This window comes from Akebia trifoliata, chromosome 5 (genome assembly GCF_017979445.1).
Source record: "Akebia trifoliata isolate Shusen 1 chromosome 5, ASM1797944v1, whole genome shotgun sequence".
In the NCBI taxonomy this organism is placed as follows: domain Eukaryota; kingdom Viridiplantae; phylum Streptophyta; class Magnoliopsida; order Ranunculales; family Lardizabalaceae; genus Akebia; species Akebia trifoliata.
Window position 1 is genome coordinate 29,399,125 of NC_141379.1, and position 26,384 is coordinate 29,425,508.

Consider the following 26,384-nt stretch of genomic DNA (forward strand, 5'->3'; position numbering starts at 1 on the left):
GCTAGTTACTTTTGCAAGAATGAAGTGTATAAAAAAAATTTCTGTTAGAAATTGACATAATATTAATGGTAGGAAAGAGGGATTGATAGTTTCTCTTTTGCTGATGGTTAATAGTTCCACGTTTTTGTATTATTATTATTTCACATAAATGAGTTACATAACCACTCTACTAATGATGGTTACTAGCATGAGAGGGAAGGTGAATAAAGCAAATGACTGTAGTACCTTTTACTACAACTACTGTCATACTACTCTTCCAACATTGTCCACTTCGGTATTGACCTTTGTACGAATTTGTAGGTCTGAACCATCTGATTCATCTCCCATTGGCATTACATTGTCGGTATGAGTTAAGATACTAGAGTGCAGATTCATCTCCCACTGGTATATTGTGTCAGATGGAATGTAATGGTGCAATTAGGATGTATAGCTGTCCCCAACTAGCATTGTGTGTATCCTCTTTGCTGCATCATTCATATGAATGGCACAAGGCATTGTACATTTTTTTTTGTTTGTTTATTTTGTACTATTTATCGTCAAAATTTTGGTGCTAGTCGGCAGCACTTTCCCTGATTATGTAGTATGGATCAAACTGTTTGTTTTCCCCATTTTAATTTATTTCCATAGTTCATGTTTGATAAGCTCTGTTATTAAGCAGGTGTGAATATGGGATTTTGATTCCTGTATTTCTAACCTCTTTTGTTGTCAGGTCAAAGAAGAGGACGATGCAAATATGGCACGGAAACTTCAATTTCGTCTAAAACAAAGAAGACAGAGAATCAGATCTAAACAGGTAGAATTTTTTTAATTCTTCTTCCCGTTCTCCTACGCTTGAAGTTTGTATTGAAAGGCGTAGTTATGAATATGCCTCCACTTTCTCCGTCATATTGGTTTTTCCTAGTACAAGGAAAGGGAAACTAGATGGGTGAGTGGCTAGGAATAGTTTAATTTGTAGTATTTGTGTATTGATTGTTTTTTTCTATGATGGCATAAATGATCGGGTCCAGGAGAGCAACTTAAATGACTCCATCCCTTTGAATGAGCGTTCTCAACCTGCTTTTTATGAGAGTGGTGAAGGGTTACCTAGTACAAACGATAGTGGTACTACTGAAACTTTCAAGGCTGAGGTGTCTAAAAGTGCTGAAAATTCTAACGAGCTTGACAAGGAAAGGCCTGTGGCTAATGGTACTTCCTCAGTTCTTGCTGAACCTGCTTCGTGTGATTTAACTGAACCCCGAGGGGAGAAGCGTTCGCATGATGGTGAGGATTTGGAGTTTGACAACAAAAGAAGTAAGACTGTTATTATAGATAGTGACGACGAGGGGCGTGTGGGGGAGGATAAATCTGCTTCTCCTGTTTGTGGTGTAAACATGGATGCGGAATCCATGTTGCAAACTAAGGAAGAAGTTGATTCTGCAAATGTTAATTCTCCTCCTTTGCAGAGTGTCAATGCGACCGAAGTATCTGAAAATTTTCAGTGCACTGCATGTGCTAAAGTTATGGGAGCCTGTGAAGTGCACGCACATCCACTTTTGAAAGTCATCATTTGTGAAAATTGCAAGTGTGTCATAGAAGAGAAGATGCACGAAAAGGTATGGTTCTTATGGTTTTCCAATTCTTTGGCAATGATGTCTGAAATTTTAGCAGTTACTTGATTGTAATTTGGTACTTCTGTGAAACCCGAATTTTTCATGCTAAAGAATAATTAAAATTCACCTAGTATAAGGCATCTCCATAGGTCTAATGGTAATATTTCATCCTTCGAAAATCATAGTAGCATGGAGGACAATGCTATCATGACTCATGTCCGTGGGGTCCTTGAATGACCCCACGACACTAACATGTAACATGGCACTTTTGGGCGTGGTGATCCTTTAACATTTTGGCCCACTCTTGGTTGGAAATGCACACTGAGAATTAGCCTAATTGGTGATTTTAAGCTGTTGAGTACTTTAATTTTTCATTTTGGGCTTGAACCCCCTTGTTTATTTCTATGGACCTGGTCCATCATGTAAAATTCTAGTCCAACAGCTAGAGAGATCTACAAATAAGATTGTTTTTGGAATGTAGGTCCACCAGGAGAAGGTGGGGGAGGGGGCACAAATTCTTGTCAGTGGGCTGCAAGAGTGCCAATATAATTTCAGACCCCCCCCCCCCCCCCCCCCCCCCCGGTTTGTACTTAAACTATATAAAATCAACTGTGTAGCATGGGATGTAGTAGTTTTGTCTAGTTGGTTTGATGCTCTAAAATTAAGCAATTCATTTTCTGTTTCTTACTTGATGATCTGTTGCAGTACTGGGGTTGATAAATTATTCTTTAATGTTTCATGTTCTGCCCTTTATTGATATAATTAGCTATTGCAGGATCCTGATTGCTCCGAGTGTTATTGTGGATGGTGTGGAAAGTGCAATGACCTATTAAGTTGTAAAGCTTGTAAACTGTTATTCTGTATAACATGTATAAAATCTAATTTTGGTGAAGAATGCTTATCTGAATTTCAAGCCTCTGGTTGGCACTGTTGTTGCTGTTCTCCAAATCTCTTGCAAAGGTTAACTATAGAATGTGAGAAAGCTCTTGCAGCTAGAGGTCTTCTAGATTCTAGCTCTGACAGTGGTTCGGAGCTTTCAAATGCTGATATCAATGCTCCAATCAGGTACTTCAGTATTCTTCATCTGATCAAGCATTTTAGTGTGCATTTATGTGTGTTGTGCATGTCATACTATGTTCTATGTCATGGTTATTATTGATGTTTCTGAGTAACTATTTTTTTCTTCTTTTTTTGACAAGTATATCTATATTTAAATGGAAAAAACCTCACTTACAAAGCACGTTGATATGAACAAATTAGTTGGCCAATATTTCCTTAGTTGAGAATGTACTAGCCACCCAAACCGCAATCCAATCTTTGGTTACGTAATAATAGTTGAATCCTCTCAGAGATCATTACCAATGTCATTATTTTTTCCGGATTGAAAGCCATTGATTTGTTTAAGGATTGCTGAAAAGTGGGGCCAAGTATCTTTGGTCTTATCTAGAACTGAATTGATCATCCTATGCTTGGATCTTAAAAATTCTATTTTCGTGGTTCTTTGTATCTTTCCTATATAAGGCAATGCAAAGAGTTTTGGAAGAATACTTTCCGTTTCGCTAAATGCCCCAACATATCGAGTTGGGGTTCCGTTGCGTTCCAAGGCATGGTCTTGTGCATTCCAAAAATATCAAGTTCACTCCATGCAACACTAGAAGAGTAACAATGATGAGCAAAATATCTATGGATCCTCCACTCACCTTGCAGTGGAAGCAAATGCTGGGATGATCTTGCATCTACTTTGTTGTTAGTAATGTATTTGGATGTTAGTGTCTTTTGGTGGTTTTTGTCATTAGTGAAGTTAATGTTGTAATTCTGGTGGGAAAATGATTTTCCGAGGGGGTGGGATGGGAATCTATTTTCCCTCCCAGGTTGTTAAATCACTTTAAGCAGGAAATTGAATTCCAGGGAAAATACGTAATCAAACACCTAAAAATCGCGTTTTCCTATGGAATCCACCTTCCTGCCAAATTTTCATGCACAATCAAACAGACCCGTAGTTTTCTTGTGATTAGTAGATCAATTTAATTTTCATTGGTTTATACTTGTCTTTTAGGTTTGCCCCTTTAGTGAAACACTCAACTTCACATATTAAAAACTGAAGTACTCCCTATAAATTTCTTCACCACTTTCATAAAGTTGTCTTTGATGATGTTCCCTCAACTTGAAAAAACTGTAGTAAATAATCCATCTAGCCTGATCATGCTCAAATCCCCGATAGGCTTTAGAACTTCTCCATCCTTGAAATGTCTCTCTGACAATAATGATGGTGTTCTTTCAAATTTGCATATAGTAATCTGTGTTGGTCCCCCAATCATATGTTACAGACTTTGTGGTACCTTTCTCTATTACTAAATGTTGACTGACATGATATCTTCTGTATGTTGCTATTAAACTTTCCTAAGTGATGGCCATTAGAAGGCCTAAATGGGTCTTCATTCATTCTCCATTTTGTTCTTGTAGTATATTATGCTTGTTATCGACTGTTATCTCCCTCTATAACAACTATAAGCATCTTCATATGGTTCATTATAGTGTTAAATATGTTTCATTATAATTTTAGTGTTCCTCGAATAGAATATATCAATCTTCATATTTAACAAAAAAAATATTGAAAATGACTGTAAAAAATTCTAAAAAAAAGTGCCCAGCACTATGGAGGTAGTCATAATCGTTATAAATTTGTGACAGCAAGTTATGCTCAAGGTCTGCCTAACTTAATCCCTGTTATTTTTGTTATTAAAACTTGATCTAAAATAAATAATAAATTTCAAACTGTTGCTTGCATGATAAAAGGCTAATGTCTAATTGAATGATCCATTTTCTTTCCTATGGTTTCAGCACTAAGAAGAGACGGAAAAAGAAGATTCGGAGGATTCTCGATGATGCTGAACTTGGAGAAGAAACCAAGCAAAAAATTGCAATGGAAAAGGTTCTTTTGTTTGGAACGATAACTCCACTAAAACGGTTTCTTTGGAACCATGCTATTTACTTATTGTAGTTCTGGTTCTTGTAGGCACGTCAAGAACATCTCAAGTCATTGCAAGTGCAGTTTACTGCCAAATCATGGACTATGAACTCTGCAACTCTTGTTGGGAGTGTTGTACTAGAAGGAGCCAGTGTTGAAGTGCTGGGTGATGCAACAAAAGGCTATATTGTGAATGTTGTGAGAGAGAAAGAGGAAGCAGCAGTGAGGATTCCTTCCAGCATTTCAGCAAAGTTGAAACCCCATCAGGTCTCTCTAACTCTCTCTCTCTCTCTCTATATATATATATATATATATGGGTCCCGTTCGGCACCCAACCATTTACCCAACAATTTGCCCAACCATTTTTGTCTTACATGGGTTAGAAGTTTTGGAATGGGCTGATTTTTGGTGAGGAGGATCTCTGTGGTGAGGAGATCATCCTCACCAAAAATCAGCCCATTCCAAAACTTCTAACCCCATGTTTACTAGTTGAAAAATCGTGGACCGTCCTCCATTTTTTGTAAAGCATTTGTGATGGTGTTAGAAGTTTTAGAATGGGCTGATTTCTGGTGAGAATGATCTCCTCACCAAAAATCAGCCCATTCCAAAACTTCTAACCTATGTAAGACAAAAATGGTTGGGTGCTGAACATTTCCCTATATATATATATATATATATATATATATGACATATGAAAAAACATATGTAAAAACAATGTAACATTAATAAATTTTCAAAATATGGGTTAGAAGTTTCGAATTGAGCTGATTTTTTGTGAGGATGATCTCTATGATGGGAAGATCACCTGAAAAAAAAATCAGTCCAATCTGAAACTTCTAACCCCATTAAAAGTGATTTAGAATGTGGACCGACGATTTTATGCCAATTTTTGCCAATAATTTGTAAATCACTTTTGATGGATTTAGAAGTTTCAGATTGAGCTGATTTTTTGTGAGGATGATCTTCTCATCATAGTGACCATCCTCGCAAAAAATCAGCTCAATCCAAAACTTCTAACCCATATTTTGAAAAACCATTGTTTTTACATATGTCCCTTGAACTGCCCCCATATATATATATATAACAATTTAGGAATTCTTTTCTCTTTTCTTTTATAATTTACATGAGTGACACTGTCGACTAGGGTATTTTGATCAACCAGGGTGCTTTGGTTTTATGTGCAAACTAGGATTCTTTTGTATGCCATGCATCGTGGAATTTCCTCTCTCTCTCTCTCTCTCTCTATATATATATATATACTTGAGTGTCTTGACTGCAAATTTTTAAGTTGCTTGGACATGGCTGGGGAAATGACTCACTATCTCCCAAAATCCAAGTCTGCATCGATATGGCTGCCACATCCAATATTGATACTCTGATCTGACTTTAATTTTGTTGAACTATTATTGTTTTTAAATGTCATGTGTCAGACATTGTATTATGTCAAATTTGATTGAAGTTTTTAACTATTTGAAGTAACTTTAATTGGGATTTTTTTACAATACATAAATGTAATTTCTATATTTTTTTGACAACAAGGATAATTGTGAAGACTAAACAATAATAAAGAAGCCTGAAATGTGTAGTGACAAGTATGCTTGCAGTATTATATATTTTCTTCTCAAAATGGGTATGCTAATCAAATGAAAATAACTGGATATCCTAGGAAACCAGCTCAAGATTGAGGTGTAAAGCACCATCCCATTAGATACGAGTTCACCTTTTTTGCATGGAAGTGGTGAAGCAAAACATGAATGGTTTAAGTTTGATGATGTTTTGGAATGTTTCATGAAATTTTAGAATGTTTTGACGGGACATTCCAGTTTTTGGGCGGAACCAAAATGAAGCATTGAGTCCAAAACATTGAATATTTCAGATTGTATCGTAATATTTCAGTTAAGACCAATTTGGCTTTTCACCTGACTGAAACATTGAGGTGTCGTTTGGATGCACTCGCTTTTCTATTTCTTTTTCCTCTTTCTATTGTTATCCTTTGGGGTTTTAGGTCTCCTCGACCACCCCTGTTAATAAAAGCTTCTTTAACTATCAAAAAAAAAAAAAAATTGCCTCGAAATGAGATTTTAAACCTTGCGTTTGTATGCGCTTGCTTGCATTGGCTAACACTTTGAGGTAGAAAGTTTCAAGTGTTCAAACATCTTACTTTTTCAAACAGCATATTGTTGTTGCATCAATGGCAGCTTTGAAGCAAATGAGATTCTGCTATACCAGCCCATTGCTTTTCTTTCACAAACAAATGAGATTCTAGTTTACCAGGTGGACCTTCCCATTTCCTCCTTGTGAAATGGGTAGTTAATGAATTACTTGACATGCGGGCAAATATTTAGTAATAAATCATACAAATGATTGAATTACTTATAAAGTTTCTGCACAACTATAATGCCTGTGAATCTTTCTTATGTTCCAGTAGATCATTGGACATAATGGGTCCGGCATGGTATTATCTTTTGATGGTTTGTTACTTGTCACTACAGATTTCAGGTATACGATTTATGTGGGAAAACATCATACAGTCGGTCACTAAGATGAAGTCTGGTGATAGAGGTCTTGGTTGCATTCTAGCTCACACCATGGGTCTTGGCAAAACTTTTCAGGTATGCTTCTTAATGCTCAATCTCTCATCCCATCCTCCCAATTTGGATTAACATTGGACCGATGATTTAATTTTCTATGGTTTGGGCCACCATGATAAATGAAATTATGTTCCCTTATACCCCTTCATTAGATTGCCATTGTCAATTTGCTCATTTTTGTTTGCTTAATAGTTGAACTTTGATTTCCTTTGTTTTACTCCTGCAATTCAATAAAGATTCACTCTATTTGCTTGCTAAAATGATGAGGGGAAAGATACCATTCATAATACAGTTTAATATCATATTTTGGTAGAGTTGTTAACAACTCTTCGCAAGATCATGGAAGTGTATTTGTTTACATAGGAGCTCGGGGGGTGGGGGGTCTTCGAATCAATAGGTTGGGTTTGATGAACTAAGCTTTGCTTGGAAAGTGGCTTTGGCGGTTCAATGTGAAAATCAAGTGCCTTTGGAGATGTATCATTGTGGCGGAGTTTGGGATTGATGAGTTGGTTGGGATAGTGGCACGTCTTGGTTTTCATATGGTTGTGGAGTGTGGAACAGGATTTTGAAAGTACTTCCCTTGTTTCATATGGAGTCGATATTAGGGATTGGGAAGGGGAATAGGGTGAGATTTTGGGAGGATAGTTGGTGTGGAAGGGGCTAAGGATGATGTGTTTTTAGTGCGATCCTTCTAGATGTTGTTGCATCTAGAGGATGGCTTGGTTTTCCCATCTGTGGCTTTTTGAGGGCATACTGTTGAAGATTTCTTTCTTTATTTGGATTATTGCTCTTAATAGATCCCTTTCGTTGGATGGCCTTGTTCATAGGGACTTTTGTTGCATGTGTAGGAGAGACTGGGAGACAACTAATTTCTTGTGGATACATTGTGTGTTGGCTAGGGAGATTTGGATGTATTTTATGGATCTCTTGACGTAGTGGAAGCGTGAGGATCAATAAATTCGAAAAAAATTGAGAGATTGTGTTCAATGGAACACATAAAACCAATTTGAATCAATAATTGATAAATAAGCAATAGCTTTGAAGAGAATAAAGTACCAAACTAGAAAGTAATTGAGAGAAAAAAGATAATTGTATTGATATGTTTGGAATTCATTGAATTTCGTTTTTGAAGCTCCTTATATAGATAAGTTCATCATAACAACTTAGAAACCTTCTAATTTCTAAAAAGTAATTTTCTAATCTATCTATAATATAATACTAACCTTTTAATCCTATTAGAGCTCAATTTGGACACCTAAAAACACTTTTAATTATAACCTAAAGAATAAAAAGGAATTTAGAAGAGAATAGAAATCTAAAAACAAATTAGAAACTAAACAATTATTTCCTAAAAAGAATAGACTTCCTAAAGTTGAAATGAAAACTAACTAAATAACTTCTAAATTGCTTTAAAATGACATAGACTGACACATAGGACTGAAATCAAAATTGGGTTGAGTATGGGAGTTGTCTTAATCAAACTGAGTCCAATTTTGTCAGATCTGTATGGGTTGATTCGACCATGGAAATTCTCTTCTCTTCGCATTTTTATGGTTCCATTTTTCTAGAAAATCAGGTAGATGTCCTACATCATCTCTTTAGTGGTTGGTCTTGCTTTTCCGAGTCGGTTAGAGGTCTTTTTGAGTCCTGGATGGCCATGGGTTCCTCCTTCAAGTTGGCTAAAAGAATTTTGTCCCCTTTGGTGTTTATTGGGGATTTGGAAAGAGAGAAACTATTGTGTGTTAGAAGAGAAGGAGATGTCAGTTCGTGGGATTGTGTGTTTGTAAAATGCTTTTTATTGTATTGGTTTAAAAGGGTCTTTATTGAGGACTTCCTGGGCAGATGGGAGTGGGTTTGTAGGTTGCCCTCAGTGTAATCCGAGACTCTTCTTTGTAGGTAGATGGGATTGGGTTTGTTGCCTTGATAGTTCGTAGTTCGTGTTGTATACGGTTTGTAGCTTGATCTGTCACCTCAACTTGCTTGCTCTTTATTTTATTAATAAAATTGTTTTTATAAAAAAAAATATAGAGATGAATATGTTTTTCATGTTCCTTGAATTCCATTAAGGCATAGATTTGTGAATGTTATTGTTTGATGTGCAAATGTTTTAAAATTAGACTACAATTACTCCATCCCTAGGGATTCGTGCTTATCTAATAAGCTGTGGAATAATTGAACATGCTTTGGGAGGTCACCAGAAGTTCTAGAATTGAAATCTAGGCATTAATAGACTTATGACGCTCAAGATTTTGAGTGGTACAAGGTTGTGTGGCCTTTCCTATCTGGAAGTTGTCGTCGTAACAAATGCCATTCATCAAGATTTTTGTTTGTGAATGCAACAACTTGATGATTGGAACTCGTGGAGTAGGGTAGAGTGAAGTAGTCATTTGGTTTGAATAATGAAGAGTTATCCTCGCAATGGAAAAAAAAAAAGGAGTCCCAATTTTACTACCTTCGGATGTATTATATATTTGTAGATAAAGCTTTGACAATGTCTATCTAGAGGCAAGTTGTCGGATTTTAGTTCCTTCTGACGTCTTTTGTTTTAACATCTTTTCTTAAAGGTCGTCTTTTTTTGCATCTGGTGAGTTATATTATTTGCTACATATTCTTGTAGGTCCATATGTCAACATTGTATGCGTTTCATTTGAATAAATATATTTTAATTACCTCCCAACACTGAAAATTTGAAATGCTCCCTTTATGCACAAACTTTACAAATGCCTCCCTTGAAATTGATTTAAAGTTTAACAAATAGTAAAAACTATTCCTCCACGTGAGACATAGAAATTGTTGAAATAAAAATTCAATGAAGAAGAAAGTGGCATTTTAAAAGTCATTGGTCAGAATAGGCACGTCTTAACTTCTTGAATCTGGGAAGGCATGTAGCTTATTTATTTTCTTAATAATGAGGGAAGTAATTCAAAAGGGCCCTTTTTTTTTTTTAAATTCTTTCCTATTGTGATGCAAACAAGCTATTGTAAAACACTTTACCCACATTGTCCTCGGACTGTGTTGTTGTTCTTAAGTATTGAGTGTTACCATATTATGGACTTTTTCTAGTTGTCTGTATATGCATAGCTTTTCTTTTTAAGTAGTTGAATATTGAAGTTGAGCCTGATTGTCAAATTTCATGGGCAGGTCATAGCCTTTCTTTACACTTCTATGAGAAGTGTTGATTTAGGACTGAAAAGGGCACTTATCGTTACGCCTGTAAATGTGCTGCATAATTGGCGCCAGGAGTTTATAAAGTGGAGACCCCTGGAGTTCAAACCTCTTCGTGTTTATATGCTGGAAGACGTTTCAAGGTTTGATCACTTGTTTTGTCCACTCTAACATGTCATTTTTCGTTGTCAGTTTTGAATTTATTGTCTGATCACTAGCTGCATATTCCTTTGATCACTTGGTTATCATGTCATATTAAATATCTGCCTCCAAATATGGTTCTGTTTTTCAACAATGTAGGTTTCTCAATATACAATACATAATAGTTGATCATGGATTTGACTGGTTTAGTAGTAACTGTTGGGAGCTGATAAATGTTGCCCGATACTAATCATGAATTACTTGGTGCTTAACAGAAGCTTTTTATTAAGAAGCTTGTCTTTCATTCCAGAGAAAATCCTACTTTTGTTTATGTGACATGAGAATCTAAAGTTTTTCAACCAAATGAAACAAGTTATATAAGCATTAAGCAGTGCCCTGTACATATGGAGTACCTGAAGGGAATGGGGTGCAAGATTCATGGTCCAGATCGAGATCTTTAAGACCAAAACTTTGGTCAATCTGATGTAGGACAATTAGGTTTTATTGATTCTAGGTTTGATCTAATTTCGGAAGAGTGGGGGAAAGGCTAATTAGGTGAAGAAGAAGATTGAAGGGTTAAAAAGATATAAGATAAAACTTTTAGACCTAAAGGGTTAAGGGGTAAAGGGGTAGACGCAATGTTTTGCAATAGATAGTGGGTTACTCCTCTTGGGAATCTCTTTCAAACTGCATTTGGGACTAAGATCATAATGTTATTTAGACATTGATCCTAACCAAATACTAGTAGTTATGTTAAAGCTGTTGGGTGGATTTTTTGCCAATGATCTCTGCTAGATGGGACTCACCAAGTGGGTTCATCACTATCCTCTGCTTGCTAAGGTTTTAAATTTTGATTTTGCTTAGCTTGGAAATGAAATACTTCTATTTGGTCGGAAATTCTATTATTTTATGAAAAGTTCATGAACATCATTAAGAGCACAATTATAATTCACCGTATGTTTTCTAGATATTGGTGAAGTAAGTAATGAAAGTTGAAAAAAAAAAAAATCAGGAGTTTAACGGCTAAAAGGAGACAATTATAATAACTTCTTTCCTAGAATTGCAAACAGCCAAAGAAAGACTAACTTCATCTTTTAGATTATGATTGATGGATCATGAAGAGTGATGAAGATGGAATTAGGGAGAGAGCAATAAACTTCTACACTAGTCGAAATTCTGAAACTCAATCGTATAGTTCTCTCTCGGATGCTCTTCTTTTTTTTATTGCATCTCCCAAGATCAAGCAAGATGGAAAGGAAGGCCTATCAATTAGGAGTGGGTTGTGGTGGAAATGGAGAGCTTAGATGTTAACAAGGCCACAAGTTTGGATGGTTTCACCATTTTGTTCTTCAAGGCTTTTTGGGACATTATCAGCCTTGACTTTCTTGGTGCGTGAGGCTTACATCTCGAGGCTTGCCATGGGGGGCTCATTAAAAATCCTGAGTTGCAAGGGAAAAATATAAAAATAGCTGAGGCGCATGCCTCGGGCAAAGAGATGTCCAAAAGGTGTGTGACTTAGTGTGAGGCGTGACTGAAGTGAATGCCTGTGGCTGATGCTTATGCTTCACATGAATTTTTCTATTTTTGAACTATATATTAATCTTTTATTTATTTTTATTTATTTTATCTTTTTCTTATTGTTCTTTATTTGCTTCTTGTATTTCTCTGTTGTTGCCATGCAACATACTTGGAGCATTTAGGATTAAGTTCAAATAGAAAACAATATTCAACTCAAATAAAGTTATTGAATTGATTTGATTCACTACTTCTTTTTTGTAGATGTGGAATTATTATGTGCAAAGAAATGCATATTTTATTATTCACACGGTTTCAATGAAAATTTTCTCAATATTTTGTTATTTACACAATATTTCCATCGTTTCCAAAACTTGTAATAATTTTCACATTGATCGAAATATTTTTACAAAATATTCCCTTGTTAAAAGTTTACTGTAATAGACACCGAAATCGAAATTTAATCATATATTTATTTGTGTTTTGCATCTTTTTAATTATTAACAAAAGTTCATAGCAACCTAAAAAAAATATGAAAACACAAGCCATGTTTTATGTAAAATGTAAAATTTTATTTACATTAAAGTGCATGTTGACCTGCTAGAATCCAACATTCGGCTAGGGTGGACCATTCAAGGAAATTTTGTTGTTCTGACATACTTTGGTCCTGACGTACATATTTACGATCGAATGGTTTTATTTTGGAATGTAGCACTTCGGTATATTGTAGAACATTGATTGATATTTGATACTGGATAGGAGTAGACTGATCAGTTCTTTGGGTTTTATTTCATTATAATGCGTATTTTCCTTTGTTGTGATTGGTTTTATTTTTTATATGAATAAATACCATTTTTTCTTTTCTTTTATGTTCAAGTGTTTGTAATTCCCTCACGATGACTATTCACCGATTTATCAACTCTTGTTGGTTGAAATAACAGTGCTGACATGAGCTCGTTCTTCCCAGGGAGAGAAGGCTAGAATTGCTTACAAAGTGGAGAGTCAAGGGAGGTATTTTTTTGATTGGCTATTCTGCTTTTCGAAACTTGTCCCTAGGAAAGCATGTAAAGGACAGGCATGTGGCTAGAGAGATTTCTTATGCCCTGCAGGTACATGGTTTACATCATCAACATTGCATTCTCTCTTTTTCCAAGTATATAAAAACCATGACTAAATTCTTCCTCTTTGATGAAACTTCTCTGTTAATTGTATGAGTTAGAAAATTGCCTCAATAGTTAACCTCCCGATCGTTATCCATAAACAAAACTGAAAGTAATTAAAAACTATTCCAAAACTGGAAAGATATGGTTTTTATTTGTGGGAATTAAGTTGAAGCTCACATGGTTGGCAGTTATTTAGAATGTATTTAATGTCTTGCAAGTTGTGGATTTTGGAACTAGTTGATGGTAGGCTTTTTAGTATAGATGGAAATATTTTTCCTGTTCTGATACTTGAGAAAGCGACAGCCAGGATTGATAATGTTGATGGATTCTCTTTAATTGGAAGGTAGTCACCAATTTATTGCTTTGGCATCCATGAAGTCCTGCACCTCTTTTGGAGCAGATTTTGAATATATTATAGTTTCCTGTCATACATATTTATACTGCACGCATTGGAGTCGCAATGATAGGCATACTTGATAGCCAAGTTAAGCGAAATCTGCCTAATTGACAGTGTTATCAAAGGCGCAAAAGGTGCTCACCTAGGCTGGGTGTTGTGATGTGAGGCCAAATCGCTTCACCTTCTCTAAAAGGTGTTGAAATACAAAAGTGTCTAAACGTGAGGGCCTAGGTGACGAAAGACAAGGGTCTAGGAGAGCTAAGGTGATGCCTTGACTGCCCCCTTCATAACACGATCATTTTTTCTTATCTTTATTGGTTCCCTTCTTCTAGGGTTAGCTATAAAGCCAAAAAAAGAGACAAATACTAATCCCCTTTTTGAAACTCAATACACTCTAAAATTCTTGATTTTATGTGGATTATTTTCTAAAGAAAATCTCAAACCATTTTAATATCCTTGTTGTATTGTTTCATTTTTCTTTCTTTTACCATCAACTTTTCATACCCTGTTAAGGGTATTTTGGTCATTTTCTTGTCTCTGTTTTTTTTTTTTTTACCACCTTCTGTAATAACAAACACTCAAAATTTTAAAAAGAAATCTGTTACAATTGTTTTCTCTATATTTTCCTAATTTCAGTCTTTACTATTTGATCTTCAGAGATTGAATTACAAAAAATTTAATAAAAGGCTAAAATCCATACAATAGAAGAATTCACAGTTATAAAAGTATGTCAAAATGTATATTTTTAATAACATTATATTAAAAATGTAAAGGTATGAGGTATTTCAGGAAAAAAAAGCCTGGTAAATCAACAAGCACGCCTAGGCGAGGCGATCCTAGGCAAGCTAACCACCTTATCGCCTTGGCGCGACTAGCATTTTGATAACGTTGCTCATTCATACACTTTTTGTTTCTTTTTTTTAATAATAATTTTTTATTTTCATTTTTAGTGAACTGTGCCTCGTAATATAATTACTATATTGCCTGCAGTATGATTCTGCTTATTTCCATCATTACGAGCATCTTTCTCCATTTCATGCTAATGCTTTAGAGACATTTGATAAAAACTAGATTCCTTTGTCAGGATGGACCTGATATATTAGTCTGTGATGAGGCGCATATGATAAAGAACATTAAAGCTGATACCACCCAAGCATTGAAGCAAGTGAAATGCCAACGAAGGATTGCATTAACAGGGTCACCTCTTCAAAACAATCTAATGGAATATTATTGTGTAAGAGGCTTCCATCCTTTATTCTTAAGCCATAATTTCATAAGCCAATCCCCTATTCCCATTTCCAAAATGGTTTCATTTGTGGTATTTTTTGTGTGGAGCAGATGGTTGATTTTGTGAGAGAAGGATTTCTTGGCAGTAGTCATGAGTTTAGGAACCGGCAAGGCTTCTTCCTTTCTGTTCTGTATCTGCAGTTTCCTGTTTAATTTGGATTATACTGTAGAGTTTCTTGCACATTTTGTTTCCTTCTGATCATATAGTCCTATATGCAGGTTTCAAAACCCAATCGAGAATGGTCAGCATGCCAATTCCACATCAGATGATGTAAAAGTAATGAGCCAAAGGTCACATATCCTTTATGAACAGTTAAAAGGATTTGTCCAACGGATGGACATGAGTGTGGTGAAGAAAGACTTACCCCCTAAAACCGTTTATGTAATTGCTGTAAAGCTTTCACCACTACAGAGGAAGTTGTACAAAAAATTCCTTGATGTTCATGGCTTCACAAATGACAACATCTATGGTGAAAAAGTAATTAGGAGGAGGTCCTTTTTTGCTGGATACCAAGCACTAGCTCAGGTATAATCCTTGTTAGGTAGATAATTATGCTATTGGATGTTGCTAATTATTTTTCAACTTATCCTACCACTGGCATTGCCACTGAGTTTTCAATCAAATATCCACTTTGGTAGTAGATATGGAACCATCCCGGGCTCTTGCAAATGGCCAAAGAACACAGAGATCCCCTAAGACGTGAAGATGCTGTGGAGAGTTTTCTTGTTGATGACTGCTCCAGTGATGATAACATGGAACGTGACATGCCAAATGGAGGTATTTACCTGTTTTTGATGGGGACATCAAAGCTTGAAGAGTAGATTTTATGTCTATTTGTTTTCGATTTTGGACTCGCTTTTTTGGGCTTATTTTCATGTTTTATTAGCCCATGGACTTAGTAAAATGTTTGGGGGTAATTTGGTAACTTTAGTATGTCTTTTATTTAAGTTTATTAGGGTTGAAAATTTAGAAGAGATAAAGTTGCGAGAATTAGAGTTTTATTTATTTCTTTATTTGGTATTTTAGTTTTTGATTTTCTTCAAATATTGATTGTCATTAAGATTTATGAAATAACAAATGCGTTTCCTTTAATGGAGTTTATTGGTGTGATACTCCTAGAAACCCTTGGTGTGATTCCATGATTCTATCCCTTCTCTTTCTCTTCTAATTATTTCTATTTTCTTGATTTTCTTTTAACTTTCTTGTCTTCATTTTCTTGAATTTCTGAACTCTTGAATTTTTGAAATTCTGAAAAGGAAAATGCTGAAGTCACATTGAAATTGACATCGTTTCAAACATTGTTGACGTGGATGTGTCTATAAAACCATAGATGCTTTTCATTGAGATACGAGTGAGAAGCATCTATGGTTCTGTTCATACAATGTCCCAAACGATGTCAATTTCAATGTTACTCTGGCACGAATCTTTTGAAAATAGTCATTGGGCTTGTGGTCGTAATTGTAAAATTTCAAAATTAAACACTACAACCCAAAGCCTTTTGTGTTTACTCTATCATAGCCAAAATCTTTAACCAAAATCCCAAACCAGAAAAAGTAAAATCGTTATGCATAGGATTGCGATATTTTATTGTTTCTTGTAATGGGTATTTCATGTTGATATTTTTTTCAACTGATTGTGAATGTCAGTTTTTTTAATCTCTGCTGAAAAATATATTTGGAGACTTAAGTTTCCCAAGTTATCAGTGAAAATGGACATTTTGTGCATTTGTTATCTTTTTTGTTTTTTTTTGTTGCTTCGATGGGGATAAGAATGCATACTATTCTGGTAATCGATTATTATATGAGTGATTGAAGTTATTTAAAACTTGTATTTGGTAGGGATAATGTGTTTTTTTTTTTTTTCTTTCTTTAAACAGAAAAGCAGAGGACCAAGAATGATTTCACACATAAAAGCGATAGTGGCTTTCTTTGTGAGGTTTGTTTACTTTTGGCAATATCAATGCCTTGTGCTGATGAAATTTGTTTTGTTTCCCCTCCATCTCAATGATTGCAGATTGCAATTGATGGAGTTGAGAAATTTTTTGTTTAAGAAATTTGTTTACAGGGACAGTTGTTTGCACCCCTGTTTCATTTTCCCACAGTGCAGGATATTGTTCCTCACCTAGGGTGCAAAAGTTGTTCATGGATCGCTACCATTTGTTGTAGTTTGCTTTGTGGTGTAATTTTCCCTCTTGTTCTCTATTCAGGGCTGGTGGAAGGATCTTTTTCATGAAAAAAATTATAAAGAGGCTGATTACAGTGGTAAAATGGTTTTACTACTTGATATTCTATCCATGAGTTCTGCGGTTGGCGATAAGGCATTGGTTTTTAGCCAGAGCTTATCGACTCTTGATCTCATAGAGTTCTATCTTTCAAGATTGCCACGACAAGGGAGAGAAGGGAAATACTGGAGACAAGGAAAGGACTGGTATAGGTGTGTATAGACCATTACTATGTTTATAGTGAACAATATTCATGTTTATGTTTTATGCCCTATTTCAATTGCACTTTCTTGGGATATCTACAAATGAACTAATGAACTAATGATTATGCATAGTTGGAGGTTTCATCTATATTGGCATGCTATAAACACAATTGGTTTGTATGTGTTCTAATATCAAGGCAATTTCTCTACTTGACAAACAATACAAATGTTCAGAGAAAAGTGGAAGAATCTTCATATGGTTTTTATTGAATTAGTGAGCATATTATGAAGTATCTAGATAGTTAATATTATGGGTATTGGAATGAAAGGAGCCCGAATGGATATATTGATAAAATTTAGGATGCGCATTAGAGCATTGTGACTACTACAAAAGCAAATGCAGAGGAAGCAGATGAGTGTTATGTCAGTGATCAGCTTTGACTCCCATATCTGTTTATTTTAGTTATTGGAGTGTAATGGAAAGAAAGAAAAAAAAAAAACTTATTAAATGGAAATTACCGTGTAGCTTGAACCAATATGGAGGTTTTGGGTTGAGAAGACTAAACCCATGGGTAACTCTCATACCAAAACTTTACAAGAGACAAGTCTCCTTGACCAGGTCACAATAGTTTGTGATGGTACCTAGTGCCCAAAGGCAAAATGAGATCCGTGCTAAGAGGATGAGAATTTACAAACCTTGCTACCCAGAGCTATTACCAGCTCTTTTGCACTGTGTTCTACTCTTTTTTTTTTTTTTGAAAAGTATAATATATTGATCAGAGAGGCAATACAAGAAACAAAGAAGCAAAGAAGCAAAGAGGCCGAGAGAGCCTCAAGAAAAGCAACAACAAAAATAAAAACAACAAAGAAAGAAAAACGGCTTCAATGATCACATAAAGAATCCCATCTAAAAACAAAATCATCAAAAGTAGTCCCCGCGAACTCTATATTCTGCTTTGACCAAAGATATAACAAACCCAAGATCTCCAGGAAGCCTTCATGATCTGTACTACTCATATTATTGAACACTCTTTTGTTTCTTTCTTTCCAAACCCCCCAAGCAATAGCTGAAGGAAGCAAAGCCCAAAGGGTCCTTTTTCTGGTGTGGAAAGAGTTATTGGTCCACTCTACTACCAACGAGGAGAACTTACGAGGAGTGACTCAGTTAAAACGGAACAGACCGAGGAAGGTTGATCAAATATTATAGGAAAAAGAACAATGAACTAAGATATGATCAACAGATTTCCCGTCTCTCAAACAAAGAGGACAACAATTAGGAATGATCCAACCCCTCAAAATCAATTTATCCAACGTAAGAATTCTTCCTAGGAAAGCCAACCAAACAAAAAATGATACTTTAGAAGGAACTAACCTGGACCACCTGATTGATCCCAAAAGGGATCGCTCTGCATTGGAGGTAAGCCACTCATAGAAGGACCTAACAGAGAATCTCAAATCCTTAGCCCTTATCCATTCCCACTTGTCCTGTTCGTTGTCGTTGAGATGAAACGCATGCAAAAGATCAAGGAAAGATGTCACCTCAGTTAGCTCCCAATCATTAAAATTTCTCCTAAACCCCAAGTCCCAAATGGGGCCAAACTTGTTGCAACCCAAACACTGCTGGATAGAGCAGTACTTTTTTATAGAACAGGCGTATAAAGACGGAAATTGGGTTGCTAGAGGCGATGTGCCACACCAACTGTCCTCCCAAAATCTAATACTATCGCCCAAACCCGCTTTGAATCTAATACCTTTCTCGAACTCCTCGTTCCCTTTAAGCACCCCTTTCTATACACTGCACCCATACGAGCCTTTAGATTCACCACTATACTAGCCTAACCTCCTCTCCCCGTACTTGGCTCTAATAACCTTCTTCCACAAACTACACCTCTCCTCGCCGAATCTCCATAGCCACTTGCCTAACAAAGCTCTATTGGCTAATCTAAGCCCCCTTATACCTAGCCCTCCACTCTTTTTGGGCTTACATATAACCTTCCATCTGACCAAATGATACTTTTTCCTGCCATTCCTATCATTCCACAAAAAATCCTTTATTAGTCTTTCCATCCTAACTTCGACAGACCTCGGAAGCGTGAATAACGATAGGAAATAAACTGGAATACTTGATGAAGTGCTTTTGATCAAAGTAACCTTCCCTCCTTTCGACAAATAATTGGCCTTCCATGTGCTCAACCTTTTCTCCAGTCTCTCAATCACCCCATCCCAAATTTTGATACTATTATAAGGTGCTCCCAACGGTAATCCCAAGTATGTCGTGGGCAGGGTATCGTACCCATAGCCCAACGTTGTGGCCATCAAATGAATATCGGCCACCTCTCCTACCCCGAAAAGCTTACTCTTTTGCATATTAATATGTAAACCTGACATAGCCTCAAAGCAACACAATAGCACACGAAGCACTCTCACCTGATCCCTCGAATGTTCTAAAAAAACTAATGTATCGTCCGCAAATTGCAGGTGAGAAATCAATGGTCTATCTTTCACTCTAAACCCTGAAAGCTTGCCGAACTCTACTGCTCTTGAAAAAAGTCTACCCAAGGCTTCAGTTATAATAAGAAACAAGTACGGAGATAATGGATCCTCTTGCCTCAACCTTCTCGATCCCCTAAAAAAACCAACCGGGCTTCCGTTGACAAGAATCGAAGAAGATACTGTTGTGACACATTTCATTATCCAACTGATCCACCTATCTCCAAAACCCATCCTCCCCATCATGTACTTTAGGAAATCCCTACTCACATGATCATACGCTTTTTGTAAGTCAATTTTCCCTATCATTCCTCCTTCCTTATTCTTCATCCTAGAATCTAGACATTCATTAGCCATCAAACCTCCATCTAAAATTTGTCTACCCCTAATGAAGGCCCCTTGCTCATCACCGATCAGACTAGGGAGAACTTTTTTCAACCTGCTCGCTAACACTTTTGATATAATCTTGTACACCAAGCTAACTAAATTAATTGGTCTAAAATCTTCTATCCTATCCGCCCCGATTTTCTTAGGGATCAAAGCTACAAAAGTGCTGTTGAGGCTATACTCCAAACCTCTTTTCTTGCAATTCCTTAATGACCCCCATGAGGTCTCTCGAGATGATATCCCAACAATGCTTGAAGAATTCCATGTTAAAACCATCCGGTCCCGGTGCCTTATCCCCCTTCATCGAAAAAAGCACAGATTTGACCTCCTCCTCCCCTATCTGTCTTTCCAACCACGCCCACTCATCCTGATTCAAAGATTTAAACTCTAGATTGTCCGGCCGCGGTCTTAAGGGTTCCTTTTCCTCATACAGTTCTTTGTAAAAGCTCACCACCTACTCTTTTGCTTCCTCCACAAAAACTTTGCTCGTACCAAAATAATTTCTCAAGCTTGATATCACTTGAAAGCACTTAAGGTACATCTAAGATATTTTAACTGGTAGTAGTTCACTATGCAGAAAATTTTTGAATTTAAAATGCATTATAATAGATATATATTAATAGAGAGAATCAGACGTGGGAACTGTCTGGGTTGATTGCTTTTACAATTTTTATGGTAAGAAAGCAGCCACCCAAAGATACTCTTAACTACCTACCAAGCGAGCACCTTTTCCAATGCTCACTTTGAAGCCTTATAAAACATCTCCTTTCACTTTTTGGGTGTGTATACTAACTCCTACCACCAAAATGAAGAGTGACGGGGAAGATAGGTTCCTCTATAGAAAGTTCCTAGAACACTCCAAAATCCTTCAAGTATCCATTCAGCAAAATGATGATGAAAGCTATAAGGCACTTTCTTCTACATTTGTGAAATGTCAAATCCCGTTCTTTTAAACATGTAAACAAGGAAACACTAGTTACATGATCATATATGCCTTCTTCGTATCAGTTTTCCCATAGTTCTTGGAAAACCACTATGAAGCCCTGAGTCTATAAATTTATTTGCTCTAGAATGTCGTAAAAACATCACCTACATTTCTCCAATGTTCCCTGGTGAAGTGAAATGATAGGAGTCTAAAGCATTCTGAAGTCTAGAGGCCAAAACTTTAGTTTTTAGAATCCAGGAGTTATTTTTCCTTCTTTGATGACTTTGTTTTTTCTTGGTTACAGCTCTCTTGGATATGTATCGCTCTTTTCTGTCAATCTTGCTGTGATGCATGTTGGTTTGACTTTGAGATTTTAAAATATGCTGGCAATATGTTGCAGTCACGTTTTTAATGACATTCCCTTGTGGGTGCATTTTAGTTTGATCACAATTAATGACTACTAAAAGATGATTAATAGGATTAAAGATAGAGTTGAATTGCTGGTTCTTTCTAATCAAGTTTTTCTCATAACTGCAATTTTTGGTTAACTTGTCCTAAATTTAGTTATATTAGACAAATTTGAAGTTTTCCGCCAAAAATACGAGTAAACCTAGTTGCATCTTCTGAATTAATGTTAATTGATTATTAATGCGCCAAGCAGGTTAGATGGAAGTACTGAGGGCTCTCAAAGACAAAAGCTGGTGGAGAGGTTTAATGAGCCCATGAATAGAAGGGTGAAAGTCACATTAATATCAACTCGAGCTGGATCTTTGGGAATAAACCTTCATGCTGCTAACCGTGTAATTATTGTTGATGGTTCATGGAATCCAACTCACGATCTTCAGGCTATATATCGGGCTTGGAGGTATGATATAATCCATAGTGTTTTTTGAAGTGTCTTTTTTCTGCATGGTTGTTCTACATTTAAAATCTTTGGCTTGTAGGTATGGCCAGAAGAAGCCGGTTTATGCTTATCGCTTGATGGCACATGGTACAATGGAGGAAAAAATATATAAACGTCAGGTAATATCGAAAGTCTAAATGCTATTATGTGATCCATGCAAGGCATTTTGTTACTTTTGCCAGATTATAATTTTCTGCAACCAAGGTTTGCTTTGCAAACATTTTTTTTATTTTTATTTTTTGATAAATAAAACTTGGGTTTTGTTATGAAAATCAATTCCCAAGGTGTATTTAATACACTTTGACGGGTGCCCTTAGGCCATCACATGTTAACAAAACAAAACCCATAAAACTGTCATTCAAGGAGGACAAGATGTCCTCAAATACAGAGCACTGCAACAAAGATTAACTTCTCTTATACCCACAAGAAATGAAGGGAAAATAATGGTGGATCAGTGAAAATTTACTGAAGAAAGTTGGTGAACAGGTCACAAAGGAGGGCCTTGCTGCAAGAGTGGTGGATAAACAACAAATACACAGAACTATGTCTAAAGAGGAAATGTTACATCTTTTTGATTTTGGTGATGAGGAGAATTCAGATGCAGTGCCAGAGCGAGGCCAAGAGAACCAACCTCCATCGAATCAAGAAATGGCAGGTCAAGCTGCTAGTTCACTGAAGCAGAAGTTGCCTCCTCATGGAAGCTGCTCTTCTGATAAGTTAATGGAATGCTTACTTAACAAGCATTATCCACGGTACATTTTTCTAACTTACGCATTTTATAAATTTTATTATTGTTACTTATTCCCTTGATCACCTATTTTATTTTCTTTGTTTTTGTACTTTTCTTACGATATGCTCTTTTCTCGTGATTTAAAATCTTGGGCCACTGACTCATCCATGTGCTCTTGCATACCTATAGTAGCCAAGTTATAGCAAATTTTCTTGACATCATCAACAACTTGTCCTCCACTAGGAGTGATTTGAATCATGCACTGCAACTTATTTCTTGAATAATAGGTTTTTGCTGTATCTCATTCTTGGACCGACTCCTAGACTTATTTGCTATCTGCAATGTTAATTTTATGTGATCTTATATGCATGTAGCACCATGCCACCATCCATGTGTGTTTGAATTATATCCTAGTGAAAATTATGTTGTGCCTTTTGGTCACGTTCAAACCGATAACTTAATGGATGGTAAAATTATGAATTTAGCACTTAATTGTGTGTGATATGAACACCTGAATACCTACTCTCACTGCAAATGAGCACTTAACTATGTTGGAATTGAAGGTTGGCCTTTTTAGTTGTAAAATAATGTTGTACCAAACCATCCTTCCAGGTAGTTGTTGCAGACGCCATGTGGTACTGCTGCATTTCATGTACTGGAGTCTGCCAAGCCTGTCTTTGATTGTATTAAGGCTTTATTATATCTTTATTGTTTCTTCCCTCCAAGGCACAATTAGATTTTTTTATATAATTTTTGGGTAGTCTTCACAATCATCATGAAAGCTTCATCCCAAATATCTGGGTTCAGATGAGTGAATCCTGTTCGTCCATTCAATTGTTATCTAAAGCAGTGTCTTTCACAACTCATTTATGCATTTTTCCATCTATTATATGTGTGGCCTAGTTTGTGAGGAATGTGCTACCTGGATATTGTCACATTGGATTGGCGAGATCATCTTGTAGGATGTTGATGTGGGATAGGTCCATAAATGTGAAGGAAAATTAAAAAAGAACACGGTATGTTATAGAGGAGTTAGAAATCAAATAATCCATTAAGATATGGTGTACAATATTGGTTGTTCAAACCAATGGAAGCAAACCCAAGGATAGGGCTGTCAACGGATGCTTATCGGTTCGGATGCAGCAATATCAGAATCCGAATCTGAAATTTTTATCTAATATTCGAATTCGAATTTGAATCCGATTATCCTATTGGATATCGGATAATATCCGATTCGAATTCGAGTAATTTGTATATTAAAAAAAAAACATAATTTTTCCTTATCCAACTAATTTTTCATTATTAAAAAAATTATTAAATATTATATAATAAGTAAATCAAAAATGGACAAAAAGGTTCGGAATGGGGTGATTTTTTGTGAGGAGGATCTCTATGGTGAGGAGATCATCCTTGCCAAAAATCAGACGATTCTGAAACTTCGAGCCCCATGTTTACAAGTTGAAGAATTCTGGACCGTCCATTTTTTGTAAACCACTTTTGATGAGGTTAGAAGTTTTGGAATGGGTTGATTTTTTGCAACAATGATCCTCTCACCATAGAGATCATTCTCACAAAATATCAGCCCATTCCAAACGTTGTAGCTTTATGTGTTTACGGATCCTGAGCCATTATATATATAAAAAATTAATCAAATAAAATAATATATATTATATATTATTTTGAATCAGATATTATCAGATTCGAAATTTTAATATCTGAATCCGATATCCAAAATTTTCGGATAATATCCGAATTTTTGAATTTTTGACCATCCATTGACACCCCTACCCAAGGACAGTTCCCTAAATCAAAATCATTCAATTCTTTGATAATTCAAAGCCAAATCACGTAGCATATGTACACTTCTATGTAAATGCTAGATGTTGAACTCTTAACCAGAAATTGATTGAAATGTCTTAATAAGAATTTCTAGTAAATTCATTCCAAAAGTAGAAATATTGGGACGGCTCAAAATATCATATTAAAAAATCACTAGAAGTAATAACGAGTGGGTTTTTCTACAACATAATTACCATAAACAGTAATAAAGTGTGTTTTATTGAAATAAAGTTTGAACATTGTGACACACCCAGTTTCCATCAGCCGCTCAATAATTCTTATCCCACTTTGGCTTACATATTCTTGTTTCTGCTTGGTTCTCAGGTGGATTGCTAATTACCATGAACACGAGACACTATTGCAAGAAAATGAAGAGGAGAAGCTCTCAAAGGAGGAGCAGGACATGGCCTGGGAAATATTTAGGCGAAGTTTAGAGTGGGAGGAAGTGCAGAGAGGTCCCCTTGATGAATCAACATTAGAGCGGAAGCCACCTGTTGGTCCTCCCACACAGGAGAACAACCACCAAGAACCACAACACAAGGGCAGTTTGAGAAGTCGCGTGGTGCTGCGGAAATGCACCAACCTTTCGCATTTGCTGACTCTTAGAAGCCAGGGTACAAAAGCTGGTTGCAGCACTGTTTGCGGAGAATGTGCTCAGGAAATCACTTGGGAGAGCCTTAATAGGAAGGTATAGCGATTCAACAATTTCAGGAATACTCACTGTTCATATTTTTGTTGTAATTTATTTTGGCAGTATTGTAAATTCCATTTCTTGTTTAGTTTTTTTCTATTTTCACACAATAATATATAGTTTTGTGTGGGTAGTTATTCCTGCCTACTGATATTTTGTCTAGAGTGGAATTCTTTTGTTTCAATCTAACCATCTAGTCGTCAGATGCTACCACATTTGAAAAAGAAAAAAAAAGAATTATAAGAAGTTGAGTCTGACCAATGTTTAGAATTTTCTTCTTATAAATGATTTAGAATCCTTTACTATGGCATTCTTACTCCTGTTTTTTAATGATCTTGTATTTTTGACTTCTTGATTTGAAGGATGGAACACTTTCTTGTATTCTTGAGAGGGATGCTTAACCAGGAATTCTATTTGGCTATAGAGAACCAGTCAACTGGATACTATGATAGGGCAAGCGTATCCAGACTAAAAATATTGGATTGGGTTTTAGGGCTGATTCAACCCATTGACAGCCTTACTCATGTTCAATTATTAGGATTGCTGGGTTTGGATCCCTAGTAAAACCAATCCTTCTGTTACGGGTGATGCTCCCGGCTTTGGTGCTTTGGGTGTGAATCCTTCAACCTCTCAAAATCCTTCTGTTACGGGTGATGCTCCCGGCTTTGGTGCTTTGGGAGTGAATCCTTCAACCTCTCAAAATATGGGAACCCATTTCCAAGATGTTCGAAAGCCACTTTTTCATGAAGATTTCCATTCGATTTGTTATATTAAACATATTTATTTATTTATAATTTCCTACATAATTATTAGCCATGTATGTCCTCAAAAACAAAGATTGCTATGAAATATTGGTGAATATTTCAATTAGAAGATAATAATAGTGTAATGATGAAATTTTAAAATATTACTTTAATTATAGAATTAATCTAAAGCCTTTGAAGTAGAAGAAACTTCAATTATTAAAATTTATATTGATTATTGCATTACTGGTAATAAGTATTATTAATCAATACTCCTTTGTTATAATTATCTAGGGTGGAAATGGCATAGTAACATTGGTAATACTAGTCAAGTTATATAAATAGTCGAAAAAAATACATGCATTCCATGGATATAGGCTAGATATGGATTATAGTGAACTTATGATTGTATTTTTTCAATATGAAATTTATTT

The 26,384-nt window shown here is 35.9% G+C and overlaps 1 protein-coding gene across 5 annotated transcripts in view; it reads left to right on the forward strand.

Moving 5' to 3' along the window:
* The window catches only part of ATRX (P-loop containing nucleoside triphosphate hydrolases superfamily protein), a 53,956-nt gene extending 27,929 nt beyond the window's left edge, over positions 1-26,027 (forward strand). For 2 of the 5 annotated variants that reach the window (XM_086443541.1, XM_086443540.1), the window contains 19 exons: positions 710-793; positions 1,008-1,592; positions 2,365-2,654; positions 4,431-4,521; positions 4,606-4,824; positions 7,050-7,169; positions 10,290-10,456; positions 12,937-13,078; positions 14,614-14,763; positions 14,868-14,923; positions 15,036-15,342; positions 15,459-15,594; positions 16,694-16,752; positions 17,024-17,250; positions 21,705-21,908; positions 21,988-22,066; positions 22,434-22,699; positions 24,841-25,204; positions 25,570-26,025. In XM_086443541.1, coding sequence (XP_086299667.1) covers positions 710-793; positions 1,008-1,592; positions 2,365-2,654; positions 4,431-4,521; positions 4,606-4,824; positions 7,050-7,169; positions 10,290-10,456; positions 12,937-13,078; positions 14,614-14,763; positions 14,868-14,923; positions 15,036-15,342; positions 15,459-15,594; positions 16,694-16,752; positions 17,024-17,250; positions 21,705-21,908; positions 21,988-22,066; positions 22,434-22,699; positions 24,841-25,204; positions 25,570-25,608 — 3,585 coding nt within the window. In that variant the 3' untranslated portion in view covers positions 25,609-26,025. Of the gene's footprint in view, positions 1-709; positions 794-1,007; positions 1,593-2,364; positions 2,655-4,430; positions 4,522-4,605; positions 4,825-7,049; positions 7,170-10,289; positions 10,457-12,936; positions 13,079-14,613; positions 14,764-14,867; positions 14,924-15,035; positions 15,343-15,458; positions 15,595-16,693; positions 16,753-17,023; positions 17,251-21,704; positions 21,909-21,987; positions 22,067-22,433; positions 22,700-24,840; positions 25,416-25,569 lie in introns of those variants that run through there. The other 3 variants (XM_086443539.1, XM_086443537.1, XM_086443538.1) reach the window with 3 other exon arrangements.
* Positions 26,028-26,384: the final 357 nt, after the last annotated feature.